Genomic DNA, 13809 nt, shown 5'->3' on the forward strand with positions numbered 1-13809 from the left:
AATCAATGTAGGGGTAGAATACTTTGTAGAATATCACAGAAGTTAAAATGGGAAAGACCAGTGAGCAGGGGTCCTGGAACAATTTTTATAGTGGGGGTGCTGAGAGCCATTGAACCAAATTGTATACCCTGTAAATAATGGAAACCACTTCAACCCAGGGGCCCCAGCACTGCTAGTTCCAGCACCTATGCCAATGAGCTCATTCAGTCCATCTTCCTGGGAGTGCGGGATTGTTCCTTACAGGACACTTCCTAATGCTTTGTCCAGTCTAGTTTCAGAAGTCATATACAATGGGAGTTCTACCACTTTCCCTTGAAGATTATTATGCAGCCTTGAGTTTTTTTACGTAGGAAAAAAACTAATTTGTGTTGTTTTTCCTACTATTCATCCTATATTTTCCCTTAGTTTCATTCTACTACTCCAATTTATACACTCATCATGTACTACGCAGGTACTCATGCCCTGGTCTACACTACAGAGATAGGTTGATGCAAGGGAGCTTATGACCTAACTCTGTAAGTGATTACACTAAAATGTTGCTCCCGCCGATGTAACATGCCTGCTATGCCAATTTAATAACTCCACCTCCAAGAAAGGTGTAGTGCTTAGGTCAACGCAGTGTCAGTGTAGACATGGCATTACTTACATTGACTGTTGCTGGCTTTTGGAAGCCTTCCCACAATGCCCTACACTGGCAGTTCACTTGGTGCAAGTGCTCCTGGTGAGGACGCCAGCACAAGGAGTGTAATGTGGACATGCAGAACTGATTTAATTACTGTGGTGGCTGTACGTTGAGGTAACTTAGGTCGATATAATTTTGTAGTGTACACATGCCCTAAATCAGTGGTGGGCAATCTGCAGCCTGTCAGGGTAATCTGCTGGTGGGCCACGAGACAGTTTATTTACAATGACTGTCTGCAGGCACGGCCCCCCGCAGCTCCGATTGGCTGGGAACAGCAAACTGCGGCCACTGAGAGCTGCAGGTGGCCATGCCTGCGGATAGTCAATGTAAACAGTCTCGTGGCCTGCCAGTGGATTATCCTGACGGGCCGCGTGCAAGCCGCAGGTTGCCCACCACTGCCCTAAATAATTCTTCCCTCTCTTCTATTTGCACCCTTTTAGCAAGGCAGGGCTTCTCCCCAGCTTGCTAAGGAGAGCCCACAGTCTTTTATTCAGTTTTATTGTCCAAACTTAGACCAAATCAATGTCCTATGATTCTACTCAGAGATTAATTACGAAGGTGATAAGAGACACACACACAAAGACTTCATGGGCACTGGGTGGGAAGCCCCCCTTCAGGGAGGCTAGCCTGCTGGCCCCGCCCCTTCTGCCTGAGGCTCTGGGCTGGCCCCCAGTGCTGGGCTGAGCTGGCCACTTCCAGGCCGCTGTCTCCCTCCCCAAGGTGAACTAGCCCCAGCGCTGCTTGCCCAATCCCATGCCCCAGCCAGCCCCAGCACCCGACCCTCCCTCACAGGGTGACCCGAGTGGCGCCCCAGCTGCCAGTGGGCCAGAACTCCAGGCCACTGGCTGGAGTCGAGTCCGCACGGCTTCAAGGCAGAGTGGGAGGGAGGTCCCAGAACGACATGGAATCCATGACAGAATCATATCCTTAACTGTCACCAATGGATCCTTCCTCATTGGCTTCAGAAGTCTATCCCATGTTAGCATGACATCATGTCTCGGCTCCTGGAAGGCAGCACGCTGTCATGTTGCCCTCCTGTCCCTTGGTTTTCATTTTTTACCCCACATCCCACCCTACTCATTACTGCTGGAGAGGTGGTACCAGACTAGCTGGACTGTTGTTCCCATCTAGTAGAGCAGGTCCTATGTCCCCAAATCCTGGTTGAGGCTTGCAGTGCAGAAGACAACAACGTGTTTTAGCCACAGTACTGTACCATAACTTGGGAAGAGACTTCACACATTATATATGGTTATTTATTTATATTGGGCAGCGCCTACAGGCCTCAATCAGGGCCCCCTCGGGCTAGGCACTATATGCCCAGCAACACGCACCGCGATCCAGGCCCCGCAGAGGGCACGGCGCCGCGGCACTCGGGAGCACAACCACACCGGGGGGGTCCCTGAAACCGAGCCGCCCGCCGTGACGCCGGCAGCTCATTTTGTGCCCGGTCGGAGCTTCCCCCCGAAAGGGGGGCGTCGGGGGCCAGCGCCCCGGCTCCGGCGCGCACGCCGAGGCACTCGGGGGTGAGGCTCCTCCCACCGGAGGAGGGACCGGATCCCCCTTGAGTCAGCCGCTCTCTCCGGGCTGGGGCCGGCAGCGGCCTCGCTCGCTCGCTCGCTCGCTGGCTGGCGGGGTGTCCCCTTCACGTCGGCGTCAGATTCCCCCGCGCGCGGCCCGGCCCCGGCCCCGGCCCCGGCCCCGGCGGGGGCTGCGACCCACTCCCCGCCCACGCCGGGCTCGCCCCGCGGCCCGACCCGGGGACAAGATGGCGGCGGCGCCGCCGCCCCCACAATGCTCCGCGAGCCGCTGGGTTTCCGGGTGTGGGCGCTGGGGGCGGCGGGTCGGGCGCACTGGAGCAGCCGGCCGAGAGCGGAGGGAGGCGCCTTGTGGCGGAGCCTGTCAGCGGGTGCAGAGGAGGCTTCCCGGACCGATGTGAGCGGGAGCCACGCTCGGACCATGAGGCTCCGGCTCTGTGCGCTGGTCCCTGCGCTCCTGCTGCTGCTGCTGCGGGCGCCCGCACTCGGGGCGCTCAGACACCCGCCGCGCCCCGCGGAGCAGCGCCTCGGTAAGGGGCGGGCAGGGCTTGGGGGAGGGGATTGACCGCTGGTTGGGGGGAGGGGAAAGTGAGGTGGGGAGACTTCTGTTGGGGGAGGGGGGAGAAGTTATCACTGCTGGGGGCGGGGGGTGACGACAAGGGGAGGCGTGACCACCGCTGGGGGGCGGGGAGAAAGGGAGGGGTGGTCACTGTATGGAGGGGGGGAAGGAATGACCTAGCATGAGGGGTGGGTAAGGAGAGGAGTGATCAGTATGGGGGGGGGGGGGGGAGCGGAAGAGACCACTGCGGGGGGGGAGAGGGGAGGAATGGTCACACTGTGTGGGAGGGGAGATTACTGCTGGCGGGGAGGGGGAGGAGGAGTGACCATAGTTTGTGGGGAGTAAGGGGAGGAATGACCATAGTATGGGGACAGGTAAGGGGAGGAGTGACTGTAGTTTGGGGGGGAGATAAGGGGAGGAGTGATCACAGTGTGGGGTAGGGGAGGGGAGGAGTGATCACAGTGTGGGGTAGGGGAGGGGAGGAGTGATCACAGTGTGGGGTAGGGGAGGGGAGGAGTGATCACAGTGTGGGGTAGGGGAGGGGAGGAGTGATCACAGTGTGGGGTAGGGGAGGGGAGGAGTGATCACAGTGTGGGGTAGGGGAGGGGAGGAGTGATCACAGTGTGGGGTAGGGGAAGGGAGGAGTGATCACAGTGTGGGGTAGGGGATAGGAGAGATCATTGTTTGGGAGTGAGGGAGAGAAGGATTGCTCAAGAGACCACTGCTGGGGGGAAGGGGAGGAGTGATCGATGTATTTTGGGCTGGGGTGTGTGTGCTTGTGTACTATGTACATAAACTCACCCTGTTGGGGACTGGGCAAGGAAGAACTGGACTGGTTCTCAGGATGTTTGGGGTCAGTTCCTGGCTCTGCCACAGACTTTGTGGTGTTATTAATCACGTTTATTATGGTAGCTTCGGTGGACTAGTGACGAACGCTACAATCAGAAAGCAAATTCCTGACTGTTGTTTTGATGGTGTCTCTATTCCAAATCAAATGTTTAAATTCAAAACTGAGTTTACTACATTTAAACAAAATATCAATTTTCCACCAAATTAGACATTGTGTTTGAACAAAACTTAACTTTGAGATCTATCTCCATAACACTGATTCTTTAACCAGTACTGTTAAATGGTCAGTGTTTGTAGGACTATCCATTCATAGCTGACAACTTAAGCTGCCAGGTGGGAAACTTCATCATTAATGAAACCTTCATGAAAGTGAATGTCTCCTCTGCACTGAGAGAAATCAATTCATGCATACCTCTTGCTATCACAATAGCCACTGTGCACGCTTCATATCTGTTACTAATGCCTACTTTAATGGGTGGGCACACCATACAGAGGGTGTTTACATGGCTCTAATTGCCGTACATAAGAGCAGCCCTACTGGGTCAAGAGCCATACTGGGTCAAGACCAAAGATCCAGTATCCTGTCTTCCGACAGTGGCCAAAGCCAGGTGTCCCTGAGGGGAATGTACAGAACAGGTGGTAATAAAGTGATCCATCCCCTGTCTCCCATTCTCAGCTTCTGGCAAACGGAGGCTAGGGACACCATCCCCGCCCATCTTAGCTAGTAACCATTGATGGACCTATCCTCCATGAATTTATGTGTTCTTTTCTGACCCCTGTTATAGTTTTGGCCTTCACAACATCCTCTTGCAAGGAATTCCACAGGTTGAATGTGCACTGTGTGAAAAAATACTTCCTTTTGTGTGTTTAAATCTGCTGCCTAGTAATTTTGTTTGGTGACCTTTAGCTCTTGTGTTATGAGAAGGAGTAAATAACACTTCCTTATTTACTTTCTCCACACCAGTCATTATTTTATAGACCTCTCATATCCCCCCTTAGTCGTCTCTTTTCCAAGCTGAAAAGTCCCGGTCTTATTAATCTCTCCTCATATGGCAGATGCTCAATACCTCTAATAATTTTTGTTGTCCCTTTCTGAACTTTTTCCAATTCCAGTATATCTTTTTTGAGATGGGGCGACCACATCTGCACGCAGTGTTCAAGATTTGGGCGTACCATGGATTTATATAGAGACCATATGATATTTTCTGTCTTATTATCTTCCCTTTCTTAATGATTCTCAACGTTCTGTTTCGCTTTGTAGCCTTTCAGCACCTCACAAGCAATAGTGAGTATTTCCTCACTACCCCATTGTGAGGCAGGGAAGAGCTACTATTGCCATTTTACAGAAATGCGCGGGGAACAGAAGTGCAGGGTAAATTACGTTATCTGAGCAAGGCCACACACTCCTATGAAGAGAGATTGAAAAGTTGGGGATTGTTTACTGTAGAAAGGAGACCAGATAAAATTTAAAATAATGATTGGTACAGGAAAAGTAGATTTGGAATTCCTTTCTCATGATAGAATAACAAGTGGACATTCAATGAAATAAAAAGGTGGAAATTTCAAAACTGATACAAGGAAATACTTTTGCACATGTGATTAGACTGCAGAACCTGTTACTATAGGAAGTCATTGTTAAGTTCTTCACATCAGGTTGTAAAACATTTTGGATATTTGTATGAATTCAAGAATATTGAGAATTGTCTTAATTAATGACAACAGAATGTTCGTAAAGAATATTGTGCTTCAGGGCATAAGCCAATTTCAAAGGCGATGTTTACGCTGCAGTAGATGTGCAATTGAAGCTGTGGTTGCAGCTCAGGTAGACATTACTGCACTTAATTTAGGTAGCATGGCTAAAGATATCAGTGAAGACAGGGTGGCAGTGGCAGTAGTGTGGACTGTAGAAGACCACCTGGAACCCTGGGTACGTACGTACTCATGTTGGTAACCTGTCCAGTGTCGCCACATGTTTGTTACTATTTTAACTGTGCTAGCTAGAATACAGCTAATACGGGTATGCCTACCTGAGCTGTAGACATTGCCTAACTCACCAGTATGTGAGGGGTGGGGTATGTGTGGGGGGCAGTGGGGGAGAGATTATCCCACAGCTACTCCTACTAGAGGGTTCTTACACCTACCTCTACGGCTCCCACTGGCTGCGGTTCGCTGTGCCCGGCCAATGGGGGCTGCGGGAAGCAGTGGCCAGTACGTCCCTCGGCCCACACCACTTCCCGCAGCCCCCATTGGCCGGACACGGTGAACTGCGGCCAGTGGGAGCCGCGATCGGCCGAACCTGCGGACGCGGCAGGTAAACAAATCGGCCCGGCCCGCCAGGGGCTTTCCCTGAACGAGCGGCTTCCCAAGTTTGGGAAACACTGCTCTAATGCATCTGGCACTGACCACTATGAGAGACAGATTATTGGACTAGATGGGCCTTGGGTCTGATCCAAGGTGGCAATTCCTATGTTCCTATGAAAAAACTGCCTGGAAGGAGAACATTTAAAAGTCCTTTAACAAATCAGTACTCAAAAACCAGTAAACTGTTATCTAAAAACTGGCTTCATAAAAGTGTCATGGAGCAGCCAAATTCCACCTTCCTTGTGGGATTCTGAGAATATAGGGCTCCTCCCTGCGACCCTTCCTCGCAGAAGTAATCCCAGTGACTTTGATGGTTCTACTTGTGTGGATAATTGTTTATGGGACTGAGACATAGTTTGTCAGTGACTGTCCTTACAGAGAACTGAAACTTTTCAAACATGTTACTCCTTCTGAGTTACCCATCATTGTTTTTATTGCTTTGAACAGGCTCACTGATTTTGAATAATGCATACAATAGGAAGTAGTTACAAGTAGGTTTAATATTTTTCTTAAATTATATATGCTTTGTTAGTCATTACAAATTGCAAACATCATGCAGGTTAGCAGAAGAATAAGAGCAAGGTACTCATTCAAATTATTTTCATATGTAGCTTTTGCTTTCCTTAAGACCTGTCTGTCACCATGCCTATAAAAATAATTATGACCCGAGGAGAAGATGGTTTCAAATTTGTCTGAATTTTTGTACCTATTGTTATTACAGATAGTAAGTATGAGATTGACTTAAGCTTTTTTTACACAGGAAAGCTTTGTTTTGTTTTTTGGTATAACTTTAGTTTTTCTGACAAGCTCTCTTGTGTGGACACAAGTTATTTTTTCAATTTATCTGGCATATTATCCTATTTTAATTTGCTTTGGAAGTGATATAACTGTTATGAAATGAGTTACACCAGCATAAGGATTGTGTGTATGTATTTTGAGTGTACTATACTGTTTCAGGCAGTGCTCCTATTTATATCACACATTATATTGCTTCACACCTAGACCAGCTTGTCTGTTAACTGTGTGCCCTCCACTGCTCCAAGGTCATCTGGACTGGATAATGCCTCCTTATTTAAATGTTCCCCTTAGTGATTCCAGCTCATGACAAGTTCACATACCACAAGTCCATATAGCAACTATGTCCTCAGAGCTGTTGCTAGCCCAGTGAGGGCCCTAAAAATGAATATTTTGGGGTTCCCCCTTGCTCCTCACTAAAATACAAATTGCGTTATTTCTACAAACAAACAAACACCAACACAACACATACTAATACACTTGTTAAAAGTCCATATTAAATAAGATGAATGGTATTTTGGGGGTAATACTAAAATACAAAAAACGGCACCTTGCTTTCATTGAAAGCTTTTTCTCCTACACTTTTTTGAGGCAAAGTCATTAGTTATGTCATGGTGTGTCTGGTCTCTTCCTAAATCGTTATTCATGTTTATAATTGCCAATCCAGACAGACAATCCTGAGCCGTTGATGATCACAAGAATGTTTTTATCAGCTCTAACTATGAAAAACTATTCTCAGAAGATGCTGCCATGGCTGCGAATCTTACATCAACTCTCAGTGTGATCCAAAGCTTAGGATATATCTCTTTAATTTGGCTTTCATGTATAAAGGAGAGAACTTCAAAAAGTGTCATTTTCTTTGGAAGCAAACTGCATGTTACAATTTCTTGAAAAAGAATCTGCAATCTAATTTATGAGCTCGAATTGTTTTGTAAGTTATTGCATCATTTGCTTAACAATTCCTTGGGCTTTTCAGTTGTCTGTTTCAAATCCCAAAAAAGTCCAAACTCGTCTTTCACACTTCTCATAGTTTGAAATATGTTTTCAACTGATGTGATGGCTGAATCCACTGCTCTGTTTAAAAAAAAATAAAAAATTGGCCTCTCACTGATTAAGTATGTCTTCATATAGTTTGTCAGGTGTTTCATAGGTAAAGTGGGGAGGTTTTGCACTTGTAAGATGTTTCTCTTTGAGATGTGCAGGTGTATTCATTTGCTCACAGATCTTCTTGGCTTTTATTTGAGCACCAGCAAATCCATTTTCCCTATAATACATCAGAAGTGCTTTCTAGCAAATTTGTAGCCAGATCAGTTTGCACAGAAGAGGATTGTAGAAGCTTGCTGATATGATTGATGTTAATCAAAATGTCTTTCCACACAATTGAGCATATCAGTAAATGGTATGATCCAATTTGCTCAGCCAAGGCTCTGTTTTTGCCATGACCTCAGTACGTTTCTCTTACCTCCAACAGAGCCTCCTTGTGACTTCAGCAGCTTGTAATCTTACTGCGTTTTTAACTCTGCTTTCCCATTTTGTTTCACTTCAAGATTTCAACTTCACATTAACTTGATGGCACAAAACAGCCCAATGCTGCGTGGTAGCGGAAAATAATTGTAGAGTTTCTGAAGGTATCCCAGGAAACTAGCACCATCGTGTGAAGATTTTTTAGCATCTACAATAACCAAATGCAATGTATGCGACCCACAAGGAACATAAACAGCTTGGGTATTCTTTTGTGTGTAGCAGTCAAGCTTGAATGCCTTGCATGTTTGCCCCATTATCATAGGAATGATCTCTGCAGTTGTCAAGCTTTTCTAAAATTGTGTTTGAGAAACTGAGACCAATTGTTTCATGCATGACCTAGGAATGGTTCTTTAATTTCTGGCTTTCTGTCAACTGCATCTGTTCTAATGATTACATACATTGGTTCCTGATGGATAACCTTGGGTTTGCAGTCTAAAATGATAGAGTAATATTTTGAATCCTTCACTTTACACTATTTTCTGGCGCAATTTCTTGCTGACTTATTCAATCAATTCATTCTAAATGTCTTTTCCCTAAATAGTGAGTCTGGGTCATACCCCTTTGAACTCATCCTACATGTTGTTCCATTACTTGATCCACTTCTTTCAAGAAGTTTCCACTGTTTGGCTTGTATAAATTCTCTGAGCCAGAAGAACAATGGAAAGTAAGATTTCTTTCTGCAAATGACTGATTGAAATCAGGTGCATCAAAACATTTCACCAGTACTTTTTTTAGTCTTCAGTAAGATACATTTCTGAAGGATCAATTGTTTTTCCTTTCATTAAACGAATTTCAAGCTCTTTCCAACTCTGTATGTACTTTCATATGTTCTAGACTATTTTTATTACACTTCAGAAGTGCCGCAATGTTTGCCCAGTCAGAATCTTTCACGTATCAATTTCTGTTTCGTAGAAGAACTCATTTTTCAGCAGACACAAAAACAAATCTCTGTTAATGTTCCCAGTACATGTGGATAGAATGAGGAACTGGATTGGATTTTTGCAAGTAGGCCACTGTCGAATTCTGCTAAATTGTGGTAGTTTATAGGGCACCCAGCCAACTTCAGAACCCAGCAAGGAAGGGGTTCCTTCAGACAACCAAGATCTCTTTGGCATTCCTAACCCTGAGCTAGAGATTGACTCCAAGTAGAGACTGCATTGGAGATAGGCCCCGAGACCCAGGCAGGGAGCCCGCCTGATAGTATTGCAGAGGGGATCTCAATTAGTTAGTATTATGTGTTGTATTGCAATACTGGTGAGTCACATCATATGCGCATTTAACTTACACGAATTCAACTATATGCGCTCGGCAAGAAAAATAACAAGATACCTGTAAATAGTGCGGGCGATTCTGTCCACCATTCCACTCAATGAGCGTATGCCTCGGAGTGAGCATGAGATGGGAGATGTGAATCTGCTGTTCCCTCAGTCGGTCTCAGTTCCTGCGTATCTCTCATAGTGTAAGCATCTTGCCACGCTGAGTGTGATTCTAGTATTTCAAGATACGTTTTTTTCATACAACACGGCCTCTAAACGCAAACTAACTACTTCATCAGTACTCAGCTGAAGGAACAGTGATCTATTCCAACGCTGGAGGAAAAACTGGCTGTGTTGGACTTACTGAGAGACGGTATGTCGCGCGTAAATATGGCTGCAACAAATCTAGCATCCGTGCCATCAAAATTTGAGAGAGAGAAATTCGTCAAGCCTTGACATCAAGTGCTCCAATAACTGCTAAGGTGACGAGCCAGGTGCGTGATTAGACTGGTGAAGACTGAAAAGGCATTAAACTTATGGCTGGAAGACATGAACTGTAAAGTCTGCCTATCGATGGCAACATGTTGCGAGAAAAGGCTCTTAGCCTCCTCACGCTGTTCAAACCTCCCGCCGAAGAGGGACAGCCTTCTGAGGAGGAAGAATTCAAAGCCAGCCAAGGTTGGCTTAACAGTTTTAGGAACCGCTTCAACCACAAAAACGTGCAGACTACTGGTGAAGCTGCATCTGCCAATGAAGAATGATTTAATTTCTGAATACGATCCCTCTATGGAATGAAGCCTCAAAATCACACGTAGTATTATGGGCAATTTGAGACTGTATCAGGAAATGTTTGAGCATCTCAAGAGACAACAGCGACAGTTGCCGATCACCATGTTTTTCAAGGAAAAACAACCAGCAGCAGATGAGCCTATGCAATCAACTTCTTGAGCTGAACCAGAGCCAACCACTTTGTCTATGACTCGCTCTCTGTCACCCAAGCTGTCCATCACCTCTGTCTCCTGGATCGACATCAAGCCCTGACGACCCTCTGTAATTACCCCCTATAATTAAAAATACAGTACTGTAAAATTATATTTTGCATATGTACTCTTTATTATATACTGTACATTATACATTTATACATTACTGTACAGGGTTGCATACACAAAACCATGTACAGTATACTTTATGGGCGATTTGAGGGATTTTCAAGGGTAATTTTGACTATTCTTGATTTTAGCCTTATGCGCTGACTTTAGAACCTAACCCCCGCCTAAGTTGTGAGTCCACTGTAAACTGTCCTGGTACTAGCTGAATACGGAAATTTAAACAACTTTGTTCTGGGTACTAGCTGGGCACTGCAACGCTGGGCAGATGTGAGCTATATATGAATGGACAGATGTGCCTTTCTGCCTACTTAGCTTTTATTGTCCCATCTTCCCTCCTCTCCCCCCCCCCACCTCCCGTGTGTTCAAAAGAGCGACAACCTCAGAAGTGCAAGAGTTTATTTCACTGAAATACCAAATCCCACAACCATGAACCAAATGTGCTTCTTCTCCCTCCCAGTCAACTTTGGGCCCCCCTCCCTGCTCAAGGTAGTGGCACCGCAGCAGTTAAAAAACCATACACATTTCATGGTAGGAACAGTGGCAGCAGATACAGAAAGAGAAAAAACAATTAAAAAAAACAGAGTACTTTGGGTTACAGTTTGATCAGTGCCCTGAGCTGCTAGTCACCTTTACATTATCAAACACGCATTAGAATATGATGTGAATTGTCCAAATGAGGCTACATAATGTGCAGAGATAAGGCATTTGTGGATACACAAGTTACAGAAGATCATGGTTATTTTCAGTCAGCCCCTCAGCGCTGTTAACCCCTTTCCAGAAAAAAGGGTTCATACCCTTGACTGAAAAACAATCTTACAGTGTACTTTGTACTGATCGGCAAGCATTATAAAATAGAATTAAAGAGAGAGATCTTGCTCTGTGTTGAATACACGTTGCAAGGCAATGAAGCTTACTTGGGCATCCCCTATAGATGGTGTTTTTCTTCTACCCCTGTTCCAGATGTGGGCACCATCCTTGTTAATAGAAGTGCTGCATATCTTTCAGGTTTGCCCATTGCTTTTTTGAACAGGACCCTCCTCTTGAGAACATGCCTTAGGGCAGGGGTAGTCAATTATTTTTTGTCAGGGTCCAAATTTCTTGGTCAAGGTATAGTCAAGATCCAGACTCCATAGAAAATAACACACATCAACTCCGTAGAAAACAAGAATGATAATAAGTAAATAAGATTTTGGGGGTCCGTTCAAAAGCGTCTGGTGGTCCGGATTTGGCCTGCGGGCTGCCTGTTGACTACCCCGACCTTAGGATAACATCCTCCAATGTAAGGACAGCCTGGAGATGTGCACATAGAGTTAATAACCAGCCCTTTGGGACGCCCTCCCGCCAGTACTGGTCCTGTGTAAGGGAGAAATAAGGTGGAAAACATCTTGCCATCCCCAAAAGCACCCCAGACTGGTAAAAGTAGAAGAAGAGTATGCTAAAATTGAGGAGGGAAGAAAAGCCACATTTTATCACCATTGACATGAAACTAGTAATAGGACAATAAATACTTGCATGGTATTGTAGTGTGTGAATGTGAGGCACTCATCAGGTGCTAGACACTGTACATATCAGAACCCTAATGGAGAGGGGCATTATCAGTGGCCGGAGAGGGGCATTATCAGTGGCCGAAGGCTTGGCAGACGAGAAGGGAGAGAGGATGATGGAGGATATGTTTGCTGACCTCATGACAGCATCCGAGCAGAAGGGCATAAAGACAAAGAAAAACGGAGAGAATATTTCATGCTCTAGTATCGGAATGAGAGAGAACGTCAGCGAGCAGTCAAGGGAATACATTGACAGAGAAAGGGACCTTCGGGAAAAGATACTGGATGTGATACAGAAACAGACCAACTTTCTGGAGAATGGTGTTGCTCTTTCCCCATGCTCAGGACACCAACATAACCATGTCCTGCAACCTGTCAAAAACATAGGAGATTAGGACACCCTTTTACTCCACCAAGTACACAAGAGAGGCCCTTCCCACAGTTCCGTTCCATGTGTACCCCAAAAAGCAAACACCCCCAAAACAAGGAGATCAGCTACACATTCACCTACATATTTTTGTTACCTCATCTGCACAATGATGTGTGCATCAGCATTTTGGGCCTGAGTGCCTCATTTCCATTAGCTTTAACTTTGTGCTATGTTGTTAAATCAAATATTTTTTTTATTAATGACAATTTTGCCGAAAGATTTTGTTGAGATACAGTTCCATAAAAGTGTCGCACAAAGTGTATTCACTTTATGTATTTCCTTGGTTACATTACATTCCTTTTCCTCTACTGCATCCTGACATCAAAGTACGAGCACAGTGTTTCCCTGACGAGTTAGGTCATTTTGCAGATGCATCCTTTTTGGCTGTTTATAAAGTTCAGCAAGTCTCTTCACCTCTGCCTCTCAGACTTTGGTGTGAGACACTCTCCCTTGCTCCCACAGATGTTCTGCACAACAGCAAGCAGCTATAACATGAGGCAGGTGCTTCTCAGAATCATCTGGCCTTATTATGAACCTCCTCCCCCTTCCCTTTAGTCATCCAAATGTGCACAATCCACTGTTCTGCAGCTATTCAGGATATAGTTAAACCACTTCTTTCTCCTATCCAAGTGCCCAGTAAAGGGCTTCATAAGCCAGGGAAACAGAAAGTAAGCTGAGACTTCCAGAATGATAGGAGGAGTTGCAACACCATTCAAATCCACAGTGGTCTTGGGAGCAAAAGTTCCATTTTTTTCATTGCATAAAATGAGTGAGTTTTTAAAGATCCTGGTGTCATCAAGCTTTCCAGATCACCCCCACATTAATGTTGGTGAACCTACCACAGTGATCAGCCAGACCTCGTAGCACTATGGAACAGCACTGTGGTTGATAAATTCTGAGGCCTGGTGCAGCGGGGGCAAATAATAGACATGGGTCCCATCAGTGGCCCTTTATATAATTCAGAAACCCCCAACATGCAAATCCATCCATAACCTCCTGTGTGTTGCCCAGCTTTATAACCCAACGCAGCAGCACCCTCTTAATAGCAGCACAAACCTCTGTGACAACAGCTGATCTACCACCATTAAACTGGTCAAGTACTGACTGTTAGCAGTTGGGGATGGTGAGCTTCCAGATGGTTCCACATGCTTCTCCATGCTGAGGG

At 45.9% G+C, this 13809-nt stretch overlaps 1 protein-coding gene across 1 annotated transcript in view; it reads left to right on the forward strand.

Moving 5' to 3' along the window:
• Positions 1-2215: 2215 nt before the first annotated feature.
• Positions 2216-13809, forward strand: part of ADAM17 (ADAM metallopeptidase domain 17) — a 61949-nt gene continuing 50355 nt past the window's right edge. The window contains exon 1 of the mRNA XM_073336049.1: positions 2216-2747. Within this exon, the coding sequence (XP_073192150.1) occupies positions 2474-2747 (274 nt within the window). The 5' untranslated portion in view covers positions 2216-2473. The remainder of the gene's footprint in view (positions 2748-13809) is intronic.

The sequence above is a fragment of the Lepidochelys kempii genome, chromosome 3, assembly GCF_965140265.1.
Source record: "Lepidochelys kempii isolate rLepKem1 chromosome 3, rLepKem1.hap2, whole genome shotgun sequence".
NCBI classification, from domain to species: domain Eukaryota; kingdom Metazoa; phylum Chordata; order Testudines; family Cheloniidae; genus Lepidochelys; species Lepidochelys kempii.